Source organism: Chelonia mydas, chromosome 21, assembly GCF_015237465.2.
Source record: "Chelonia mydas isolate rCheMyd1 chromosome 21, rCheMyd1.pri.v2, whole genome shotgun sequence".
In the NCBI taxonomy this organism is placed as follows: domain Eukaryota; kingdom Metazoa; phylum Chordata; order Testudines; family Cheloniidae; genus Chelonia; species Chelonia mydas.
This window is the reverse complement of record NC_051261.2, coordinates 17,690,033-17,715,529: the sequence shown is the minus strand read 5'-3', so window position 1 is coordinate 17,715,529 and position 25,497 is coordinate 17,690,033. Positions and strand designations below refer to the sequence as shown.

At 49.5% G+C, this 25,497-nt stretch overlaps 1 protein-coding gene across 1 annotated transcript in view; it reads right to left on the bottom strand.

The window, feature by feature from the left end:
* Positions 1 to 2,460: 2,460 nt before the first annotated feature.
* Positions 2,461 to 25,497, bottom strand: part of LMOD1 (leiomodin 1) — a 53,439-nt gene continuing 30,402 nt past the window's right edge. Inside the window, exons 2-3 of the mRNA XM_007057907.4 lie at positions 4,249 to 5,934; positions 2,461 to 3,128 (exon numbers count right to left, since the gene is read on the bottom strand). Coding sequence (XP_007057969.2) covers positions 3,102 to 3,128; positions 4,249 to 5,934 — 1,713 coding nt within the window. The 3' untranslated portion in view covers positions 2,461 to 3,101. The remainder of the gene's footprint in view (positions 3,129 to 4,248; positions 5,935 to 25,497) is intronic.

Here is a 25,497-nt window from a genome sequence, read left to right as displayed (position 1 = left end):
GCATCTGGGCCCCCACCAAGCCTTGAGCCCACTGCGCTCACACTGGCTGTACCACGCGGCTGCAAGGCCCAGTCCCTGGCGACCAAGCACAGCAAAGCGGACGGGGCCCCATCTGAGCACACCTGCATATTGATCAACCCACCGGCAGGGCTGTGCCTTGGGCTGGCCGCGCGGGCTGCCCCCTTTCAGAAACTGGGACTTGCAGGACCTCAGATGGCTCCTGGACTTGGGTGCAGCTACAGGCACCAGCAGGTGAGTCAGGCATAGGCGCTGACTCCATGGGTGCTTCAGGGCTGGAGCACCCATGGGGAAAAATTAGTGGGTGCTTAGCACCCACCAGCAGCCAGCTCCTCCCCCTCCCAGCACCTCGTGCCCGCCTGCTGCCCCGCCGATCAACTCCTCCCCTTCCCTCCCAGTGCCTCCCGCCCGCTGCAATCAGCTGTTCCTTGGCGTGCAGGAGGCGCTGGGGAGTGGGAGAAGCGGGGAGAGGGGGAAGAACTGGGTGGGAAGAGATGGGGCAGGGGAAGGGGTGGAGTGGGGGTGGGGCCTCGCGCGGAGCAGGGGTTGAGCACCCCCGGGGCAAGGAAGCAGCCGGTGCCTGTGGAGTCAGGTGCTACCCTGTGACACGGAGCAGTGGGAGGTTCCCCTCATGCTGATGTGTTATCGCCCCTCAGTTCATCTCACCCAGGGCCAGGAGGGCCACGGGCCAGCAGCACGTCAACCGTCCCCTGCTTTCTCATCGCTGGCCGTCTGGTGGGACTCTGAGAACAGCCTGGCCTGGGACAGCGCTCCCCTGGGGCCCTGCCCTGTGCTTTGGGGGAACTGCCCCCTCCCCAGAGAGCAGTTCTCAGGGCCCCCCTTTCCCCGACAATGGTGGCTTAGAGTACCTGGTCTACTGTGAAAATGACACCGTGCGTGGCCAAAGGGGATCTAAAGGCACAAAAGCGATGAGCCCAGAGAACGGGCGCGGGCAGGCGGGTGTGGGGCATAAAGCTCCAGCTACACACCTTCCACAAGAGCAGACCCCAGGGTGTGATTCTCTAGATCCCCCCGCTCCTCTGGCACAGACCCTCCCCCCCTCCTCTGGCACACACCCTCCCCCGCTCCTCAGGTGCAACCCCCCCCCCCCTCCTCTGACACAGACCCTCCCCAGCTCCTCAGGTGCAAACCCCCCCCCCCCGCTCCTCTGACACAGACCCTCCCCCGCTCCTCGGGTGCAACCCCCCCCCCGCTCCTCTGACACAGACCCTCCCCAGCTCCTCAGGTGCAAAACCCCCCCCCGCTCCTCTGACACAGACCCTCCCCCGCTCCTCGGGTGCAAACCCCCCCCCTCCCGCTCCTCTGGCACACACCCTCCCCCGCTCCTCAGGTGCAACCCCCCCTCCTCTGGCACAGACCCTCCCCCGCTCCTCAGGTGCAACCCCCCCTCCTCTGGCACAGACCCTCCCCCGCTCCTCAGGTGCAACCCCCACTCCTCTGGCACAGACCCTCCCCTGCTCCTCTGACACAGACCCGTCCCCGCTCCTCAGGTGCAACCCCCGCTCCTCTGGCACAGACCCGCCCCGAGCCACTGGGGAAGACCTCCCCCCTCGCTCTAGTGGGGCAGACTCCCCTGCTTCTGCTCCACCAGCACAGCCCCGCCCTCCCCTGCTGCACGGACAGGCCCCCCCCTCCACCGCCCACAGGCCCCTCATCCCCACACACCTACGCTGAGGTGCCCAACAGGCAACGGTGAGCACTAACCCTGTGCGATCTCCTCGGGGGCAGGGGCCCGTGGGAAGCAGCACTGCAGCTGCGGCCATTCCTGTGCTAAAGCCGCACAAATACCCTGGGAGTTCCAGTTACCGCCTGTGAAGCCAGTCGCGAGTGGCCTGTGCCCCCGAGAAAAGCAGAGCGTGCGCCAGCCGGGCTGGGCTGCCACTGAGGTACCTGTGCTAGCGCCCCCTCTGACCCTGCCCTGCGCTGGGCTGAGGGGCAGGGGTGTGGGGCGCACACACAGCCCCACGGCCATCGACAAGCTGAGCTAGAGCACGCACATGTCACACGCAACGTGAGGGATCTGGGCTTGCTGGGCTACAGCCTGCAGGCCAAGCACATCCTGCCCAGTGCCTCCCTCGTGGACAGCTGGGTCTGAAAACCAGAAGCAGTGTTCTCTCAGCAAAACCCTGCTTCCTGCTTGCCAGTCCCGAAGCCACGTCCCGTGGTGTCCGGCACTAAGGCAGAAGCACAGTGACAGCAGGGTCAGTCATGTAAAGCATGGCACTAGACAGCGGCTGCACTGAGCCCTGACGATACTGGGGGGAGGTGACATCCCTGGGCCAGCCCTCTGCAAACTTCAGTTATTTCTTTGCACAAAATATCAGCATCAGGTGCATCTCCCCAGCCCCCCAACACATTCAGCCAATACTAACTGTCTGTGGCAGTCAGCATCTCTCCCCGTGCACCATACGCTCCCTTTTCCTTTTCAGGGCACTGGAGATCCTGAACCTGCAGAGAGGTGGCAATTCGTTTCTGCCCCAAGCATTCTCCTGAGTTTGGCTCTGTGTCACTCCAGACAATGTCCCGCTGCCAGTTCTCCCCGACAGACTCCAAGCCAAGAGCTAAGCAAGGCTTTTTGGGGTTCAGGTCGCTGTCTGTGTGCTGTTCTGTATTGGCAGAGCCATGCAGTTCTGGAGATGTGGACCCAGACATTCAGGGACATCCATCCTGCATCTGCTGCACTTGGTAACTACCTCATGCTCCAAACTCTGTCAGCAGAAATAGGAACAAACACCCTCCCCCAATTCCTGCAACCCTGCCCCCATCTTGCACTGGCACGTCGCACGCTGGTGCTGGCTAAAAGAAAGAGCTTTAAGAGTTTAAAGAATGTAAAAATGAATACCAGGTCTGCCGCACACGCTGCATCCAATGACCCCAGGGCCCTTCTCAGGGCTGCCCCCCTTAGTTGGACCCCACAGAGAACACTGCTCCTCCAGCTCTGGGGCAGGCAGGTGGACACTGCAGAGTCCCCAAGGACTGGTCATGTAAACAGTCATGAGAAAGGCAAACGTCCCATTTTCTGCCACAGGTCTCATCCATGCGGGAGATCCAGCTTCCATATCCTATTGCAATAATTTTGGGACCTCCACCTGCCAAGATAAAAGGGTCGGTTACCCTTCGGCACAGGACTGGAACCAGGGGGTTACTGGAACAGGTTGGGCTTGTTTATTTTTAAATGAATTGAGTGAGCCAGGTGTTGCATAAGTAGTCTTGAGGAGTGACTCTCTCTCCAGTGGGCAGGCAGCAGCAGCAGCTCAGGCCTCTGTCCCCTGACCCAGCTCGAGAGGGTCGAGGGGAGTTCGGTCTCCATGGGCCGTTCAGTCTGTGCCTCTCGCTGATGCCAGAAAACCAGCTGCAATATGGGCAACTCAGGTAGGGCCTGCAATTCCCCAAGTCTTTACTGAGAGACAGGGCACCCCATTACCATTCACCTGAGTCACCAGCCTTTACACTTGACACTAGCAAGAGATCTCTGTCCTCACACTGAGCCAGCCAGAGCCTGTGGTGTACCATCTGAGCTCAGACAACAGCACTGGGCTGAGATGGCAAAAAAGACAGATGTTTACCCCACTAACACCTGGGAGGCCTCAGCTGGGTCCCATGGCACATGCCTCTGGGTACTACACTGAGCACATGCCCAGTTATCTGTGGCTGGGTTATTGAGGGAGAAGTTGGAGAAAATCCTCAAGCTCAGAGTGTGGAGACGCCCCAGAGACTCAGTGCCCGTGGGCCTGGGGAATCTGGGCTCACCCACTGTCGGCCGGTGACTCACTGGAGGTTTCAGGCTCTTGAGCTCATCTGAAGCCAAGTCCCCCAGCAACTGGCCATTGACTTAAATGAGGTGGGACCAGAATTTGGCTGCTGGAAAGAATATAGCCAAACTGCTCTGGAGCCTTCAGCCAGTTGCTTTGGGGTTACTGGGCTTTGCCGAGGCAAACGGCGAGAGGATCTCGGGAACTGACTAACGTGCCAGAATTCCGTCCCAGAGGCTGGTTCCGATTGGCTGGCACATGGAGACTCTCCAAAGCAGGTTAAGCCTCCCATATTCAGTACTTGGGTGACATGAACGTGGTGTCCAAATGTGCTTGGACTCAAACACTGGGGTGGGGGTGGGGGGGAAAGAATCTAAAGCTAGACCTGAAATCTTGGGTCACCCAATGAACCTGGTAATGTTCTGTGGAGATCCCAGCTCCTCGGCCCCTCACTTGCCTTCTTTAGCTGTTTGACATTGCTGGATCGAATGGCCGCCAACAGCTGGTCCCTTGAGTTCTTCTCCTGAGCAGGAAGTGCCTTCTCCACCATCTTCCTCTGGGTGGCTGGAGAGAGAGAATTCCTTATATTTTCATTGATCAGGGGTGGGGCTAGTGGAGGTGGGGGTGGGGGAGGTGCAGCCGGAGGCCCACCCTTCTTAGGAGAACTTTTAGGGGAAGACCACGGGGAAGATTTTGGGGATGACTGTGGTGAAGGCTTGGGGGACCCCTTTAGCAAGCCGCCTGCCTTTGGCACCTCTAGCAGATTCTTCTTCTCGCTACGTTCCTGAACCTGTTTCTGCTCCTGCAGGCGTTTCTGCCTCTGCTTGTCCATGTTCCTACTCAGCAGGTTTGTGACTGTCATGCGGGGACCTGCCAGTTCAAAATGATAGCCCAGCTTCAGGAGGGTGGTGTTCTCCTTCAGCAGCTTGGCTATCTCCATCTCCGTCTTCCCCCCGCAGATGTGTCTCTGGTTATGGAAACGCAGCTCTGTCAGGGTGTTGTTCTGCAGCAGCGCACGGAAGATGGCCAGGATCCCTTTACCCGTGATGTGGTTAGAGTCCAGATTGATGCTAGTTAGTGTCTTGTTTGACTTCAACATAATGGCGATGGCAAATGCGACATGGTCATCAGCATGGGTATTGGCCAGTGAAAACACTTTGACCACGGTGTTAAATTCCAAGGCCTCTGTGAAGCGCACCAGGATTTCACTGGTGATGCAGTCGGAGTTATTGACATTGACTTCCATCATCTCTGGGTCATTATTCTTCACTCTTTCTAAGGGCTCATCAAAGATACTGGAAGCTGCTTCTTCCTCTTCCTTGGTCTGGCTTGGGGGGCTATCCACAGGTTTTGAGGGGCTGTTTTCTGGGATCTGTTTAGGCCCTGTCTCTGGTGACAGAGGAGGCTTTTCCTCAGTGACTCCTTTGGAGTCTGTAAGTGATTTCTCCTTACCATCAACCTTTGAGTATTTCTTTAAAGCTGAACACCTTTCTTCTTCTTTACTCTCCTTTTCTCTCTTTTCTTCTCCTTTTCTATTCCTTCCTAGCTCTTTCTTTGGTGCTGCAGTCTTCTCTTCTTCCCTTCTGTCCTTTCCTAGCTCTTTCTTTGGTGCTGCAGTCTTCTCTTCTTCCTTTCTGTCCTTTCCTAGCTCTTTCTTTGGTGCTGCAGTCTTCTCTTCTTCCCTTCTGTCCTTTCCTAGCTCTTTCTTTGGTGCTGCACTCTTCTCTTCTTCCTTTCTGTGCTTTCCTAGCTCTTTCTTTGGTGTTGCAGTCTTCTCTTCTTCCTTTCTGTGCTTTCCTAGCTCTTTCTTTGGTGCTGCAGTCTTCTCTTCTTCCTTTCTGTCCTTTCCTAGCTCTTTCTTTGGTGCTGCACTCTTCTCTTCTTCCTTTCTGTCCTTTCCTATGAATTTTTTGTCCATGGCCTTGTCTTTGTCCTTGGGGGCCTTTTCTCCTTTGGGTTTCTCATTGCATTTACTCTCTAGTTCTTCCTTCTCTTTGTAACTTGTTCTCTGAGCACATTCTCCTTTGTTACGTTCTTTTCCCAGATCAAAGTCTCGTTTCCTGACAAGGTCTTGGGAACGAGCTTCCTTGCCCTTTCCTTCCAGATTCCTGGGGTCTTTCTTCCTCTCTGCTGGCATCCCTTCCTAATGAGAAAGAAAATTAGAGAAAGAAACAACAAACTATTAGATACAACTCTGTGACATTATCTGATTAAAATATAACCATATAGATCATTGTTGCGACCACTGTTATATATTTGCAGCAAATATTTGTACAAAGGTTGTTGAGTGAGGTGTCTATGAAAAGGTTATGATTTGCTGGTTATGATTATTCTATCTGTATGCATGTATCATTTTTGTATGTGAAGTAATAAGTATTGGCTCTATACCTGGATTTCAAATGTTTGTTCCTGGGGGAACACAACCACAAAGTAATTAGTCAGCACATCCTGGCGGGACTATTCAAATGGAGTGGCCCATCGAGAGAACATTGAACTGACAATGGACCCTGGGAGATGCCCTCTGCACTGAACGGAATGTCCTGCTGTAACTAGGTGACATGCCTGGACATGGGACTTGCCATCCAAACGCCATCTTGCTGCTGTAATTTTCCACAGTAAGAACAATGGGATGCCCTCCACATGGCAAAAGCTATAAAAGGCCCTGGAAACACCTCCATTGGGTCTTCAATCCTGTGTCTTACCTCTGGAGGAGCTTCGCTACAAATTGAAGCTCTGAACAATGGACTGAATGACCTGTCCAAGCTGTGGATGTTCTCCAGAGACTTGATTTGAACCTGCAGTTTATTCCATCACTGCTACAAGCCTGAGCCAAGAACTTTGCCATCACTGTATGTCATTGATTCCATTTAACCAGTTTTAACTCTCACCTTTCTTTCTTTCTTTTTATAAATAAACCTTTAGATTTTAGTTAATAAGAATTGGCTGTAGCGTGTACTTGAGTAAGGTCTGAAACATTCATTAACCTGGGAGGTGATGTGTCAGATCCTTTGGGATTGGCAAAACCTTTTCTTTTATACAATGAAATAAGATTTACAGAAATTTTCCTCATATTTGACATGGATAACTGGATGGAGGCCTGAGGCTGGATCATAGAATCATAGACTCATAGAATATCAGGGTTGGAAGGCACCTCAGGAGGTCATCTAGTCCAACCCCCTGCTCAAAGCAGGGCCAGTCCCCAACTAAATCATCCCAGCCAGGGCTTTGTCAAACCTGATCTTAAAAACCTCAAAGGAAGGAGATTCCACCACCTCCCTAGGTAACCCATTCCAGTGCTTCACCACCCTCCTAGTGAAAAAGTTTTTCCTAATATCCAACCTAAACCTCCCCCACTGCAACTTGAGACCATTGCTCCTTGTTCTGTCATCTGCTACCACTGAGAACAGTCATAGAATCATAGAATCATAGAATATCAGGGTTGGAAGGGACCCCAGAAGGTCATCTAGTCCAACCCCCTGCTCGAAGCAGGACCAAGTCCCAGTTAAATCATCCCAGCCAGGGCTTTGTCAAGCCTGACCTTAAAAACTCTAAGGAAGGAGATTCTACCACCTCCCTAGGTAACGCATTCCAGTGTTTCACCACCCTCTTAGTGAAAAAGTTTTTCCTAATATCCAATCTAAACCTCCCCCATTGCAACTTGAGACCATTACTCCTCATTCTGTCATCTGCTACCATTGAGAACAGTCTAGAGCCATCCTCTTTGGAACCCCCTTTCAGGTAGTTGAAAGCAGCTATCAAATCCCCCCTCATTCTTCTCTTCTGCAGACTAAACAATCCCAGCTCCCTCAGCCTCTCCTCATAAGTCATGTGCTCTAGACCCCTAATCATTTTTGTTGCCCTTCGCTGGACTCTCTCCAATTTATCCACATCCTTCTTGTAGTGTGGGGCCCAAAACTGGACACAGTACTCCAGATGAGGCCTCACCAGTGTCGAATAGAGGGGAACGATCACGTCCCTCGATCTGCTCGCTATGCCCCTACTTATACATCCCAAAATGCCATTGGCCTTCTTGGCAACAAGGGCACACTGCTGACTCATATCCAGCTTCTCATCCACTGTCACCCCTAGGTCCTTTTCCGCAGAACTGCTGCCTAGCCATTCGGTCCCTAGTCTGTAGCGGTGCATTGGATTCTTCCATCCTAAGTGCAGGACCCTGCACTTATCCTTATTGAACCTCATCAGATTTCTTTTGGCCCAATCCTCCAATTTGTCTAGGTCCTTCTGTATCCTATCCCTCCCCTCCAGCGTATCTACCACTCGTCCCAGTTTAGTATCATCCGCAAATTTGCTGAGAGTGCAATCCACACCATCCTCCAGATCATTTATGAAGATATTGAACAAAACCGGCCCCAGGACCGACCCCTGGGGCACTCCACTTGACACCGGCTGCCAACTAGACATGGAGCCATTGATCACTACCCGTTGAGCCCGACAATCTAGCCAACTTTCTACCCACCTTATAGTGCATTCATCCAGCCCATACTTCCTTAACTTGCTGACAAGAATACTGTGGGAGACCGTGTCAAAAGCTTTGCTAAAGTCAAGAAACAATACATCCACTGCTTTCCCTTCATCCACAGAACCAGTAATCTCATCATAAAAGGCGATTAGATTAGTCAGGCATGACCTTCCCTTGGTGAATCCATGCTGACTGTTCCTGATCACTTTCCTCTCATGTAAGTGCTTCAGGATTGATTCTTTGAGGACCTGCTCCATGATTTTTCCAGGGACTGAGGTGAGGCTGACTGGCCTGTAGTTCCCAGGATCCTCCTTCTTCCCTTTTTTAAAGATTGGCACTACATTAGCCTTTTTCCAGTCATCCGGGACTTCCCCCGTTCGCCACGAGTTTTCAAAGATAATGGCCAAGGGCTCTGCAATCACAGCCGCCAATTCCTTCAGCACTCTCGGATGCAACTCGTCCAGCCCCATGGACTTGTGCACGTCCAGCTTTTCTAAATAGTCCCTAACCACCTCTATCTCCACAGAGGGCTGGCCATCTCTTCCCCATTTTGTGATGCCCAGCGCAGCAGTCTGGGAGCTGACCTTGTTAGTGAAAACAGAGGCAAAAAAAGCATTGAGTACATTAGCTTTTTCCACATCCTCTGTCACTAGGTTGCCTCCCTCATTCAGTAAGGGGCCCACACTTTCCTTGGCTTTCTTCTTGTTGCCAACATACCTGAAGAAACCCTTCTTGTTACTCTTGACATCTCTTGCTAGCTGCAGCTCCAGGTGCGATTTGGCCCTCCTGATATCTTTCCTACATGCCCGAGCAATATTTTTATACTCTTCCCTGGTCATATGTCCAACCTTCCACTTCTTGTAAGCTTCTTTTTTATGTTTAAGATCCGCTAGGATTTCACCATTAAGCCAAGCTGGTCGCCTGCCATATTTACTCTTCTTTCGACTCATCGGGATGGTTTGTCCCTGTAACCTCAACAGGGATTCCTTGAAATACAGCCAGCTCTCCTGGACTCCCTTCCCCTTCATGTTAGTCCCCCAGGGGATCCTGGCCATCTGTTCCCTGAGGGAGTCGAAGTCTGCTTTCCTGAAGTCCAGGGTCCGTATCCTGCTGCTTACCTTTCTTCCCTGCGTCAGGATCCTGAACTCAACCAACTCATGGTCACTGCCTCCCAGATTCCCATCCACTTTTGCTTCCCCCACTAATTCTACCCGGTTTGTGAGCAGCAGGTCAAGAAAAGCGCCCCCCCTAGTTGGCTCCCGTAGCACTTGCACCAGGAAATTGTCCCCTACGCTTTCCAAAAACTTCCTGGATTGTCTATGCACCGCTGTATTGCTCTCCCAGCAGATATCAGGAAAATTAAAGTCACCCATGAGAATCAGGGCATGCGATCTAGTAGCTTCCGTGAGCTGCCGGAAGAAAGCCTCATCCACCTCATCCCCCTGGTCCGGTGGTCTATAGCAGACTCCCACCACTACATCACTCTTGTTGCACACACTTCTAAACTTAATCCAGAGACACTCAGGTTTTTCCACAGATTCGTACCGGAGCTCTGAGCAGTCATACTGCTCCCTTACATACAGTGCTACTCCCCAACCTTTTCTGCCCTGCCTGTCCTTCCTGAACAGTTTATAACCATCCATGACTGTACTCCAGTCATGTGAGTCTAGATCCATCCTCTTTGGAACCCCCTTTCAGGTAGTTGAAAGCAGCTATCAAATCCCCCCTCATTCTTCTCTTCCGCAGACTAAACAATCCCAGTTCCCTCAGTCTCTCCTTATAAGTCATGTGCTTCAGTCCCCTAATAATTTTTGTTGCCCTCCGCCGGATGCTTTCCAACTTTTCCACATCCTTCTTGTAGTGTGGGGCCCAAAACTGGACACAGTACTCCAGACGAGGCCTCACCAATGTCAAACAGAGGGGAATGATCATGTTCCTCAATCTGCTGGTAATGCCCCTACTTATACAGTCCAAAATGCCGCTAGCCTTCTTGGCAACAAGGGCACACTGTTGACTCATATCCAGCTTCTCGTCCACTGTAATCCCTAGGTCCTAGTCTGCAGAACTGCTGCCTAGCCATTCGGTCCCTAGTCTGTAGCGGTGCATTGGATTCTTCCGTCCTAAGTGCAGGACTCTGCACTTGACCTTGTTGAACCTCATCAGATTTCTTTTGGCCCAATCCTCCAATTTCTCTAGGGCCCTCTGTATCCTATCCCTCCCCTCCAGCGTATCTACCTCTCCTCCCAGTTTAGTGTCATCTGCAAACTTGCTGAGGGTGCAATCCACACCATCCTCCATATCATTAATGAAGATATTGAACAAAACGGGCCCCAGGACTGACTGTTGGGGCACTCCGTTTGATACCGGCTGCCAACTAGACATGGAGCCATTGATCACTACCTGTTGAGCGCGACGATCTAGCCAGCTTTCTATCCACCTTATAGTCCATTCATCCAGCCCATACTTCTTTAACTTGCGGGCAAGAATACTGTGGGAGACCGAGTCAAAAGCTTTGCTAAAGTCAAGGAATAACACGTCCACTGCCTTCCCCTCATCCACAGAGCCAGTTATCTCATCATAGAAGGCAATCAGATTAGTCAGGCATGACTTGCCCTTGGTGAATCCATGCTGATTGTTCCTGATCACTTTCCTTTCCTCTAAGTGCTTCAGAATTGATCACTTTAAGCAGGGCCGTCCTTATCCATATGCAAAGCACGGAGCTGCATAGGGCACCAGGAAATGTGGGGCACCAAATTTCCTAGTGCCCTGTGCAGCTGCGTGCTGCTCCAGCCCCTGCTCCGGCTTTTCCCCAGGCCCCTGCCCCTGCTCTGCCCCAGCCCTGCCTCTTTCCGCCCCAGCCTGGCCCCCACTCCCCTGAAGATTGCAGCCAGGCCTGACCCTGCACTCACCATCGGTGGTAAGTGGAGCGACCTGTCCCCAGCCTGCTCTGCTCCCCTGGCTCCCAGACATGGGGGGCAGGGAGGAACTGCTCCCCAGCACTTGCCAGTGGCGTGGCTGGGAGCCAGGGGAGCGGAGCAGGCTGGGGCCAGGTCACTCCACTTCCCGCAGGAAGTGGCCAGCCCCCATCCTCCACGGAGGCCTGGGGCCAGGTCCCCCCTCCCCCCCGTGGAGATCTGGGGCCCCATACAGGCCCCCCACGGGGGTGGGGGAGGCTGCATAGGGCACCAAAATAGCTAGGGATGGCCCTGACTTTAAAGGAACTGTGTTGTTTGGACTTCTGAGTTACCAGTGAGGTAATAAAGAAGCTGTTTTATGCTGGCTTGGTACATCTAGGTATTGGAATATCCACCAGCTTTATGGGGATTGTCTGCCCCATTCTTTGCAGTTCACCCTAGTTGAATGACCACAGCTGGCTCCCCACTAGGACCCTGGTCACAAACTCCCGTAATTGTCTAGCAAATATAACAGAGTAACTGGGTAGCATTCTGTTTCTGTTATTTACTATAATGTCAGTGCTGCTTAATGCAAAACAGTTCTAAATTCTGTTGCTATTCATGGTTTTCAAAGGTAGATTAATAACTCTCTGTATTAATCTGGGTCCCCACAGTATACAATACACATCCAAACACACCAGTCAGGCATTGTGTGATGCATGCAGTATGTTGGTAGCTCATGAAAAGAACAGAAGACTTGCCAGACTAGATCAGACCCAGGTTCCATCTCGCCCAGTACCCTGTCTTGGACAATGGTCAGCACCAGATGCTTCAGAGAAAGGTGCAGAAAAAACTCCAGTAGCAGATGTGGGATTAATATGCATCCCCCATGACAGTCTCATCCTAATCCCTACTTGTTAGAAATTGACAAAATAAAGGAGTGGGTGAAATGGGACTCGATTAATAAATATTTAAAGGAGGGTAATATAATTAATTAATAAAAAGAACAGGAATACTTGTGGCACCTTAGAGACTAAGAACTTTATTTGAGCATAAGTTTTCGTGGGCTACAGCCCACTTCATCGGATGTATAGAATGGAACATATAGTAATTTGAATTAATATGTAAACTAGATACCATTAACTTAGGTTTGAACAGAGACTGGGAATGGCTCGGTCATTACACTAATTGAATCTATTTCCCCATGTTAAGTATCCTCACACCTTCGTGTCAACTGTCCGAAATGGGCCATCTTGATTATCACTTCAAAAAATTTTTTTCCCCTGCTGATAATAGTTCCTCTTAATTAATTAGCCTCTTACAGTTGGTATGGGTACTTCCACCTTTTCATGTGCTCTGTATGTATAAATATCTTCTTACTGTATGTTCCATTCTTTGCATCTGATGAAGTGGGCTGTAGCCCATGAAAGCTTATGCTCAAATGTTAGTCTCTAAGGTGCCACAAGTACTCTTTGTTGTTTTTGCTGATACAGACTAACACAGCTGCTACTCTATAATTAATTAATGGAAGCCACTGGCAAGAAGACTGAAGTGCTCAACATCAAGAAAAAAACCAAACTTTTTTTTCTGAACGTACAGGCAATGTACAAGACAGGGAAGCTAGCTCAAGTCACAGCAGAGATGAGACACAACAGTTTACACATCCTGGGTGTCAGTGAGCAGGTGGATGGGATCAGGAAGACTAACAATAGCCTTGGGAGAAACTTTGCTGTATTCTGCATGGGATTATGGGCAACATCATGAGGATGTTGCTACCCTTTTGAAGAAGGGAGTGGAACGGTCCCTGCTTGAATGGAAGTCCATCAGCAGCAGATTTATGAGAGCCAGACTGAAAGGGAAAAACAATAATATCACCCTGATCCAGAGCTATACTCCAAGAAATGACGGCGATGAAGAAGCGAAGGACAAATTCTACCTTAGACTACAGGTGGAGTTAGAGAGAGTACCACGCCACAACTTAACTATCATCATGGGAGACCTGAATGCCAAGTTTGGTAAGGACAACACAAACAATGCCAGAACAATGGGAAGACATGGGTGTGGCAGCGTGAATGAAAACGGAGAGAGACTTGTTGATCTCTGCAATATGATTGACCCAGTCATCGGTGGAACCCTATTTCAACATCGTGAAATTCACAAGATGACATGGTGTTCTCCAAATGGCAGAGATAAGAACCAGATTGACCATATGATGGCAAAAGGTGACGCTCACTGACAGATGTGAAAGTGAGAAGGGGAGCAGATGTTGGCAGCGACCACCACCTTGTGACAGCCTCCATCAAGCTAAAACTGAGAAGTGTGGGTCCACCAAACAAGGGACATAGATGTTATCACGTTAGCAAGCAAAAGGTCCCTGAAATACAGAAAACCTTCGTTCTGCAGTTAAAGAACAGGTTTCAGGCACTTGCAGACGATGAAGAGGAGGGGAACACAGATGAGGGGATCAACAAGAAGTGGGACAAAGTAATAAAAATCTATAAACAGAGCAGTGAAGCCTGTCTAGGCTACAAGCAGAAGAAAAGGAAGGAGTGGATTACACCCAGCATATGGAATGCCATAGAAAGCAGATGAGCTCTGAAGAAAAAAGTTTTAGACACAAAATCCCAGAAGCGAAAGGACAAATACCACAAGCAGTACAGCAAGGCACACCGAGAGGGCAAACACCTTGTGAGAGCGGACAAACAACATGATACTGATAATCTGGCAGCACAAGCAGAAGATGAAGCTACTTGTGGTGAACAAGGAACTGTCTAAAAAAAAGACGGTACTTATCAGTGCAAATGGCAGACACCAAGAAACACACGTAACAGGGACAAACAAGGCCATCCACTGACAACAGAAAAAGAACAAGAAATACGCTGGACAGAGCACTTCAAAGAATTGCTGAACAGGGAGCCACCTAAAGAGGAAGCAAACATCTGGAAGGCAGAAGAAGATCTTGATATCAACACAGACACTCCAACTAAGGAAGAGATCATCCACGCCACCAAATCCTTAAAAAATTGGAAAGCTCCTGGCAAGGACAACTTGAATGCAGAATTGTTCAATGTAAATCCTGAGTTAGCAGCATCTATCTTGGCCCCTCTATTCCCATCAGTCTGAGAAAGGGAAAAAGTGCCAGATGAGTGGAACAATGGGGTTATAGTGAAGATACCATAGAAAGATGCTGTCAGTGATTGTAATAACTGGCATGGTATCACACTTTAATTTGTGCCAAGCAAGGTATTGTGTACACAAGGTATTGTGTAAGTTCATAGTCCAGTGTATATCAGAGGCAGTTGATAGCATTCTCAGAAAAGAGCAAGCCGGTTTTTGGAAAGGGCGTGGATGGACAGACCAGATCTTCACTCTACAAAACATAATAGAATAATGCTCAGAATGGCAATGGCAACTCTACATAAACTTCATAGACTTTGAGAAGACTTTTGATAGCATTCAGAGGACCAGCCTATGGCGTATTCTGCAGGCATATGAAATCCCCCTCCACATAATCAACATAATCAAAAGCTTCTATTCCAACTTTATATGCAGTGTTGATCAAAGTGAGCTGTTTTGAAGTCAAAACAGGAGTACGTCAGGGGTGTGTCATGTCTGCAATCCTCTTCAACATTGCCATCGACTGGGTAATGTGGTGTACAACAGAAGACATGCCAAGAGGCATCAGATGGACACCCTTCTCATTCCTTGAAGACCTGGACTTTGCAGATCATCTCGCTCTCCTAACACATACCCAACACCATATGCAAGAAAAAACAACCTGACTCAATACATTCAGCCAGCAAATCGGACTGAAAATCAACCGTAATAAGACAGATATTGTGACCCTTAATATTGCCTCACCATCACCAGTATGGATAGAGGATCACATTCTCACCAATGTAGAAAACAGTCACATACTTGGGCAGCACCATCAGCCAGGATGGCGGAACAAGCCAGGACATCTGGAACAGAATCAGTAAAGCCAGGAACACCTTCAGAAGCTTAAATACAGTCTGGAAATCATCAAAATACAACACCAAAACCAAACTCAAGATTTATCAGAGCTGCGTTTATACTATATAGTGCAGAATGCTGGGGAATGAGAAAGTATGACAAGTCCAAACTGTCTTCATTCCACACAACCTGCCTCAGAAAAATCCTCCCTATATTTTGGCCCAGAACAATCTCAAACCAGGATCTATTCACACAGTGCAGCCAAGAAGATATGAGCACCACCTTTGCCAGGAGGCGCTGGAGATGGATTGGCCATGTGCTTCGAATGGAAACTGATTCCATCACCAGAGTGGCAATAAGATGGACACCTGAAGGCAAGTGAAAATGTGGCCGCTTAAAAACAACCTGGTGAAGAGCTGTGGAAGTGGAGCTAAAAATCCTGGGGCACAGCTGGGGAACCATTGAAAGACTTGCCAGAAACAGACAGGAGTGGAGAAGCTTCGTCGCTGCCCCAAATGCCAGAGGGTACTAACTAACTAATATAATTAATGCCAAACAACATGGATTTATAGAAATAGATCCTGCCAAACTATCTTGTTTTGAGGAGATGACAAGTTTGGTTGGTAATAATAGTGCTGATGTAATTTAGTGTTGATGTAATTTACTTACACTTCTGTAAGGCGTTTGATTTGGAATCGTACCACATTTTGATTACAAAACTAGAATGATATCAAATTAACCTGACACACATTAAATGGATTAAAATCTGGCTAAAGATTGATCTCAAAATGTAACGGTAAATGGGGAATCATCATTGAGCAGGTGTGTTTCCAGTGGGGTCCCACAGGGATTGGTTCTTAGCCCTTTTAAACATTTTTATCAATGACCTGGAAGAAAACATAAAATCATCACTGCTAAAGTTTGCAGATGACACAAAAATTGGAGGAGTGGTGAATAACGGACAGGGCAGGTCACTGATTCACAGTGATCTTGGATCACTTGGTAAACTGCGTGCAAGCAAACACTGCATTTTAATAAGGCTAAATGCAAATGTATCCATCTAGGAATAACGAACTTAGGCCATACTTACAGGGTGGGAGATTCTATCCCAGGAAGCAGTGATTCTGAAAAAGATTGGGGGTCCCGGTGGATAATCCATCTGAACATGAGCTCCCCGTGCAATGCTGTGGCCAAAAGGGCTAATGCCCAAACAGGGGAATCTCCAGTAGGAGTAGAGAGATTATTTTACCTCTGTGTTTGCTAACTGCTGCTGGAATACTGTGTCCAGTTCAGGTGTCCATAATTCAAGAAGAATGTTGATAAATTGAAGAGTCACAGGAATTATTGAAAGATTAGAAAAGGAGCTCAGTCTATATAACTTAACAAAAAGAAGGTTAAGATGTGACTTGATTTCAGTCTATAAGTAGCTACATCGGCAACAAATATTTAGCAATGGGCTTTTCAGTCTAGCAGAGAAAGCTGCATGATTCAATGGCTGGAAGTTGAAGCTAGACACATTCAGACGGGAAATAGGACATACATTTTTAACACTGAAAGTAATTGACCAATAGAACAATTTACTAAATGTTGTGGTGGATTCTCCATCACTGGCAATTTTTAAATCAAGATTGGATATTTTTCTAAAATATCTGTTCTAGGAATTATTTTGTGGAAGGTCTATGGCCTGTATTATACAAGAAATTAGACTAGATTATCACAATGGTCCCTTCTGGCCTGAACCTATGAATCTATAAATTCTTGATTTTACTAATTCATGTGGCAGTGAGTTCCACAGTCTAATTACACACGGTGTGAAAATATATTTCCTATTATCAGTTTTGAATTTCCCACCTTTCATTTTAATTGTGTCCCCTTGTTCTTCTATTATGAGAAAGGACAAAAGAAGCTCTCCATCTCCCTTCTCTAGGCTAATCATTTTTTCCTATCCCCATCGCCTTTCTTATGAAACAATCGCAAACTTTTCAATCTTTCCTCATAGGAGAATTTTTCCAGGCCCTTGATCATTCTTGCTGACCTTCTCTGGATGACCTCTGCTTCTGCAATATCCTGCTGGAGATGGAGGGATCAGTGCTGCACACAGTATCCAGATGAGGCAGCACCTTTGATTTCTACAATGACATTATGAACATTGTGTTTGCTTCTTTGATGACAGATGGACGTTGAGCCAAAGTCTCACTGAGCTTCTGCAATGACATCCAGGTCCTACTCCTGACATGATACAGTTAGAATAGCAGCTTGTAAGGTGCATGAGTACTTCACATTTTCCGCTACGATGGGCATTACTTTGCATTTATGGACACTGACATTCATTTGCCATTGTGTTGCCCATTCCCCAAGCTTGTTAGGTCTCTTTGACGTTCCTCACAGTTCTCTGTGATCCTGATTAACTTAAAGAATTCTGTTTCAGAGTAACAGCCGTGTTAGTCTGTATTCGCAAAAAGAAAAGGAGGACTTGTGGCACCTTAGAGACTAACCAATTTATTTGAGCATGAGCTTTCGTGAGCTACAGCTCACTTCATCGGATGCATACTGTGGAAATTGCAGAAGACATTATATACACAGACACCATGAAACAATACCTCCTCCCACCCCACTCTCCTGCTGGTAGTAGCTTTTCTAAAGTGATCATCAAGTTGGGCCATTTCCAGCACAAATCCAGGTTTCTCACCCTCCGCCCCCCCACAGACAACACTCACTCTCTTGCTGGTAATAGCCCATCCAAAGTGACCACTGTCTTCACAATGTGTATGATAATAAAGGTGGGCCATTTCCTGCAGAAAACCAGGTTCTCTCACCCCTCACGCCCCTCCAAAAACCACACACACAAACTCACTCTCCTGCTGGTAATAGCCTATCCAAAGTGACCACTCTCCTTACAACCTGCATGAAAATCAAAGTGGGCCATTTCCAGCACAAATCCAGGTTTTCTCACTCTTGTTTTTTTTTTTCTCACTCACTTTTCTTTTTAAAGAATTCTGTGTCATCTTCAGATTTTGCTGCCTCACTGCTCATGCCCCTTTCCAGCTCGTTAATAAAAATATCAAACAAGACAGGGCCTAGTACAGAACGTCAGGCCCTCACTGTTCACTTTTTGTCAGAATGCAAATTGGTCAGTTAGTTCTATTCTTTGTTTTGATCCATGACAATACTTCGCCTTTCATTGCATGACTAGCTAGCTTCTTTAGTTGCCTTTTGTGTAGGACCTTGTCAAAGGCCTTTGAAAGTTTAAATTGTCAACCAGTTCTCCTTTATCCACTACTTTACTGACCATTTCCAAGTTTCTAATAGATTAGCAAAACATGGTTTTCCTTAGCAGAAAGGATGCAGAGCTGTTTAGATCTTATATGTAGCATGATCTTACAATTTTATTATTCTATGTTTGATCATAATTTCAACCAATTTACCAGGTACAGATGTAAGGCTTATTGGTCTGTAATTCCTCAGATTGCCTTTAGAACCTTTTATAAATGTTTCTAAATCTCAATACAACACGAGTTACCCTCCAAGCTTCCATGCTGGAGTGCATGCCTAGAACAGAGCCTAACAGTGTCCAGCCCCAGCAAGCTAAAGGAACATCGGATTAAGTAGGAGGCTCCCCGCAGCTGTCTGGGACATGTCCAGCTGGGTAGCTCAAATAGAGCTGTAACATGAGGATGCTATATCGCTTTTGAATGTATCTATTTTTTCTGAGCCTGTCTTCTTCTGACACCTCATTCTCTGATAGTACCTCATCTTATTACCAGGAAAGAGTGTGTTTGTAGTAGGAATCTCCCGAACTTCCTCCATGGGGAAGACTGATGCAAAGAAATCATGCTGCTTCTCACCAATGTCCTTATCTTCCTTAGTTGTTCCTAGTCCTTTTAAACCCTGGTGATTCAGCAGATACGCTGGTATTTTTGCAGGCTTCCTGCTTCTGACACACTTAAAGAATTTCTTGTAGTTTGTGTTTATATTTTTGTGCTCTTCAAAACCCATCTTAGCCTCCCTATTTCCTTGTACAAATATCCTGCTGTTGTTCAGGCTCCTTTTCATTGGCTTTGTGAGGGTTAGATTTCCACATCCTGGAGGATCTCCATTTGACTCAAATAACTTCTCCTGGTGTGTTTATTTTCTTGTGGCTTGGGATTTGTCTCCTATTCTTTATGTGCCTCACAGAGACACAACACAGCCAGTCCACTCAAAGCAAACATACAGGGCAGCTGTTCCACCCCATGACCAGACCGCTCGGAGCTTGCACAGCATCCCAGCATCTGTCACTTGGAGAGCACATTTGGAGGGGTGGCTTGGGTTGTTTGTTTCTTGAGTGAATTAAAATCCTCCTGTGAATTCTGGGTCTGAGGCCTGTTAGTTTAAACCCCCATTGCACACTTCTGTGGTTCGTGAAGTGCAGAGGGACTGCTCCTTGGGATCCTCTGCAGTTAGCATGGTTTTGACTTTGTGCACTACGTAGCTTATGAGGGGTGGGATCAGATCTGTGTGTCACTCATTGATCCTGGGAGAGTTTTCTGCCTCCCTAAGAGTTCAGAAGGGAACAGAGTGGGCTGAGCCTACTGGGGAAGTGGGAAAGGTTTTCTGTCTGAAGACAAGCACAGGGGAACATTGCCTTGCACTATAGCTAACAGGGAGCCGCCCCACTCCCCGGCTAGGTGCTCAGCTGGGCTCAGAGCTTTAACTCTATGAATTAATCTGGGCCCCCTGCTGCTCTGGCCAGCAGGGCTCAGCGCTGCAAGAGGGCAGGAAAGCATGCCCCAGAGGACTAGGCAACACCACAGATTGTTTCTGAACAGAGTGGCATGGAGGTGTTGGCAGAGGCAGCACCATCACCGCGGGCCCTTTGAGGCGTAGGGGAAAGGAGAAGAAACAGGGCTCTGTTTGCTCTGATGTAGGAACCTTCTAATAGTGGTCTCAGCTGCAGGGAACTCCCGAGCTGCTGGCACTGAACTGCAACCAAAGCCCAGAACCTGGAAATGGGCCAGCACAAAAGCCAAGTCCAAAGATGATTGACCTCTGTGGAAATTTGCAGTCAATGCTGTTCCCCTTCTGTATTATGGGCCAACCCCCAGCTCTGAACGCCCCTGCCTGCAGAGATCTTTGGCTCTGGCTCAGGTTCAGTTCCATCCCAACTCTTTCCTGCTGTGCAATGTGCAGTTCGCAAAACCTGGGGTTAAATGAATTCCACAAAGACAGACGTTTTTCTGTGGAACAATCTGGCCTGTCTCTAAGTGCGTATGGAGCTGCCCCTTGGAAATCTGTTTGTACTTGTAGCATAAACAGATGCCATTTGGGATGGGAGTTCTGTTTATTTCATTTCAAGACTTCTTGGCTGCCCATCTCAGATCTAAGCAAGCAGCAGAAGGGCATACACCAGCCTGAGCAACAGCCCTGCAGCTGCTCCTCCTGCCAATTCCATGTGCTCCAGCCTGGAATGCAAACTAGCCACTGCAGCCACCCACCTGGGAGAGGAGATGCTTTGCTGCTCGGGGAGGCAGCTTCGGGGCCTCACCAGCCCACAGTCCAGCTCATCCTTCTTCTCATTCTGGATGCAGCTGCTGGGAGCAGGCAGCTTGAGTTCACCTTGGGTGGTGGCATTTCCCCTCTCACGAAGGAGAGAGGCCCTTTCTGAGATCTAGGTGGTGACATCTCCAGATCTGGAACAAATATGGCTAATCTGTGTTGGTTGCTGCCAGACACTTTCTTTGCTTCAAGCAGAAGCAAATGAGGCTCATTCTTGTCTCCAAATCAGGGATCTCAGCAGCAGGTTCAAGAGTTCTCCTGCAGCCATTGTACACCGACCCTGTCCCAACTCCCCAGGAAGGGGCACTTGCATGGTAATATGGTCCCTTTGCTCCCCTTGGTACCAGCCCCATCATCAGTAAATGCTTCTCTTTTGCTTCAGGAACCCCCTTCTCCGGCTCTATCAACAGCGGCCCATCTCCAACACCACCCTTTGCCAAAGAAACACCTTCCCTTCTTCACAGCACAGCAACCCCATTCACCCCTCCAGCTGCCCCTCCATGAACCACTGCTCCTCCAGCCCCTCCCTCTCCGCAGAGACCCTGCCTCCTTGGCTTTGGCTACCACCCCATGTCCCCATTATTGCGAGTATTCCCCAGACAATAGGACATCACTCAGCGCCCTGGCCTATCCCCAGCTGCACAGCTCAGGCGGTGTTCCTGTGTCCTGCTCCATGAGGGGGATGAGCCTCAGGCTCGTCACACCTGTAGATGGCAGGCACGCAAGGACAGGGACTTTCTCTAGCTGGGAGCGTTAGCGCAAGCTTGGTGTAGTCTCAGAGACGCAGTCGTCCCAGGGAAGCCATAGCCAGGGCAGCACTATGTTCCTATTACAACAGTATTTGAGTGGGTGGAAACTCCCTCACTCATTGCACTTTGGTGTGGGACTCTCCCTGGTGGGGTTAAGCCACCTCTGACCCCCTACACAGCCATCGTGCCCCCTGGCCCCACCCCCACTGAGCCCCTACACAGACATCGTGCCACCCGTCCCCGTCCCCACTAAGCCCCTACATAGCCATACCACCCGGCCCCACCCCCATTGAGCCCCTATACAGCCGCCACCAGCCCCACCCCCACTGAGCCCCTACACAGCCATCATGCCACCCGCCCCACCCCCCCGGGCCCCCACACAGCCATATCACCTGGCCCTGCCCCCACTGATCCCCTACACAGTCATATCACCCATCCCCATCCCCACTGAGCCCCTACACAGCCATCATGCCACCTGTCCCCGTCCCCACTGAGCCCCTACACAGCCATACCACCTGGTCCCACCCCCATTGAGCCCCTATACAGCCGCCACCAGCGCCACCCCCACTGAGCCCCTACACAGCCATCATGCCACCCGTCCCCGTCCCCACTGAGCCCCTACACAGCCATACCACCCGTCCCCGTCCCCACTGAGCCCCTACACAGCCATACCACCCGTCCCCGTCCCCACTGAGCCCCTACACAGCCATACCACCCGGCCCCACCCCCATTGAGCCCCTATACAGCCACCACCAGCCCCACCCCCACTGAGCCCCTACACAGCCATCATGCCACCCGCCCCACCCCCCTGAGCCCCCACACAGCCATACCACCTGGCCCTGCCCCCACTGATCCGCTACACAGTCATATCACCCATCCCCATCCCCACTGAGCCCCTACACAGCCATCATGCCACCTGCCCCGCCCCCCCTGAGCCCCCACACAGCCATCATGCCACCTGCCCCCCCCCAAGCCCCCACACAGCCATACCACCTGGCCCTGCCCCCACTGATCCCCTACACAGTCATATCACCCATTCCCCATCCCCACTGAGCCCCCACACAGCCATACCACCTAGCCACATGGGGCATGATGCTGGAAGATACTTTTATGACCCAGTCTGTACTATTACATGACCAAGGATACTCTGATCTCATGGGTCAGGTTGGACAGAGTTAGCCATTTGCACATTGGTTGTCTGTCTCTTTGTGTTCACCTGTCTTGTCTTGTGAGTGTCTTGGGGCAAGAAGTGTCCCAGTTTGTCTGTGCCCTGCACAATGGGTCCCACTCCTCCTAGGGGCCCTTGGCACTACCGAAATATGAATCAATAATAATAGTATTCATGGACATGGGCGGGGGGGGGGGCAGGAAGAACGTGTGCCGCCCACACTCTGCTGTGACCCAAGAAGAGGGGTACTGGTAATAGCTGGCATTCTGGGAGTTCCACTCACCCTCCTGTCTCAAGCAGAAGGAATCCCGTCTCCCCTGATCTTTTCAGCTCTTTACGCAAGTGCAGCCGCTCACTCCACATGCCAGCTGCTCTGAAAGCTCTTTCTTTCTCAGCTCAGCCAGTGCAGCTTGGCATACGGGAGACTCTTGAGCCCCTCCAATTCCTTCAGGTTCAAATCAGGGCATCTTACAGCAACGGTCTGGACACACCTGGGACCCAAGGATGCCTGGCACCATATGGCTAAGCAGCAAATAATGAGGACTCCCTGGAGAAAGGGAGGCTGTGAAGGAAGATGTGGGAGAGAAGGAGATGGAACATGTCCTGCACTTGGAGCGGCACAAAGAAAGAGTAGGAGATAGGTCTCCCCCAAATCTGAAGAGCCTTAGAGCAAAATAGGACACAGGGCAGGTCCAGGCTTAGCAAATCTGCAGTAGAAGCAACAGTTCCTATCGCTTCCAGCACAGTAACACCTAATTGCCATTGTTCTTCATCACATTCCCATCTCTCCAGATACCAGTGGGCATGTTTAACTCCTGGGCCCACTGCAGGGTCGGGTTTGGGGGTTTGCTACAAGTTTCATCTTCACAAAGACTCCAGTAAGCATGGTCTTGAGTTTCTTTGCTCAGGCAATGACAGAGCCTCAGGAATTCATCCTGGGGAGAGCAAGACAATTTTCAAGAGGCATAAACTGGCTCTGAAGTCTCTGTCCTTGCAAAGCTGAGATCACTGGAGTCATGGCTCCAAAAATGATTTTCACATCACTTCTTCCAGAGCTCTCTGAATGGACTGTTCTTCCCTAATGTCCAAAGCCAAGCACAGCCGCCCAAGGGGGGAGGGTAATTAGACTTGCTTGAGGGGAGCTGGGGAACAGGGGAAGAAGGAGGTTTCAGAGGCCAACGTGGCAGGCTGAAGCAAGAAGAGCCCAGTGCAAAAAACTTTCTCTCTGGAAACTGGTAATGGTAGTCTGACAATCTGCGAACACTGAGGTCTTTGACGTGGCTAAAATATCCGTCAGTCATTCTGGGAGGAAAACATAGCGGTCTAAATACACAGCTCGCAGGAATGCTAATAGGAGATGTGGATACAGTCACCCCTTAACCTTCTTTGTGTTAAGCTAAATAGATCCTTGAATCTCTGGCCAGGCCTACACTACAGACCTATATTGGTATACCACATCACTTCCAGGGTGTGAAAAAATCCACCCCTGTGCAACGTAGTTACGCCGACCTCACCCCCCACGTAGACAGTGCTATGTCGGCAGGAGAGCTTCTCCCATCCACACACCTGCCTCCTCTCGGGGGGTGGAGTAACTACGCTGATGAGAAGTTCTCCTGTCGGCATAGGAGCTTCTTCACTTACGCACTACAGCAGTGCAGCTTTCCAATGCAGTGTTTTCAACGTAGACCTGCACCATCACTCGAAGGCAGGTTTTCTAATTCTTTAATGATTCTCATGGCCCCTCTCCAATTTATCAACAGCCTCCTTGAATTGTGGGCACCAGAACAGGACACAGGATTCCAGCAGCGGTGGCACCAGTGCCAAATACAGAGGGGAAATCAACCCTCTAACCCTCCTTGAGATTTCTCATTACCCCTGTGGCCACAGCATCGCAGTGGGAGCTCCTGGCCCACTGCAGTGAGATGGCTAAGGAAGCAACTACAATCCAAGCAGAAGTCGAGGTGGTGTTATCACTACTGAATACTGCACTAGCAAGATCCTTACTAAATGCTGTGTCTAGTCCTTGTGCCCAAACTTTTAAAAAAGCCATTTAACTCCAAAAATTATTCCAGGTCTAGAAAATAGACCTTACAGTGAGAGAATAAACAAACTCAATCTATTTAATTTAACAAGGTCAAGGGATGACTTGCTCACAGACCATCCGGTACCTAGTGGAGAAAAGATTTCTGACGGTCTAGGGATCTTCAGTCTAGCAGATAACAGTGTAACAAGGTAAGTTGAGGCTAGACAAATTCAAATTAGAAATAAGGTGCAAGTTTTTAACAGTGAGTGTAATTACCCATTGGAACAACTCCCAAGGGCTGTGCTGGATTCTCTCTCATTTACAGTTCTATATCAGGGCCTATGTATCTTCTTCAAAAATCTATCCTCTAGCTCAGTGGTTTTCAAACCTGTGCTCCGCAGACCCCGGGGGTCCACAGATTATGTCTGAGATTTCCAAAGGGGTCTGCATCTCCGTTCCAAATGTTTTAGGGGTCCACAAATGAAAAAAAGTTGAAAACCACTGGACTAGCTCATCCAGAAGTGAGGGGCTTGACACAGCAGAGATCACTGGGAGGATTCTCAGGCCATCGGACTAATTTATTATAATGACCCCGCCTGGCCGCTGCAGCCTAGGCCACTGCCTTAGCCACAAGGCCCTTTGTCCCTTGCCTTGCAGCCCTCCCTGCTGCTACACAAGGCGGTCAGTGCTCATGCCAAGCCAAGGAGTCTGACATACTCTGTTTCATTCAGTCACTGAGTTCTCAACGATCAGCCTTGTGGAACATGAGTGTCTGCACAGAATGCTAGAGCCTCTTAAAGGTACAGTTCTCCACACAATGTATGCCCCTCCCCCTCTGTTGCACCCTGCCAATCTGCTCCATCTCTGCTGCCCTGTTCACACCACATCTGTTTACGCTTTTCC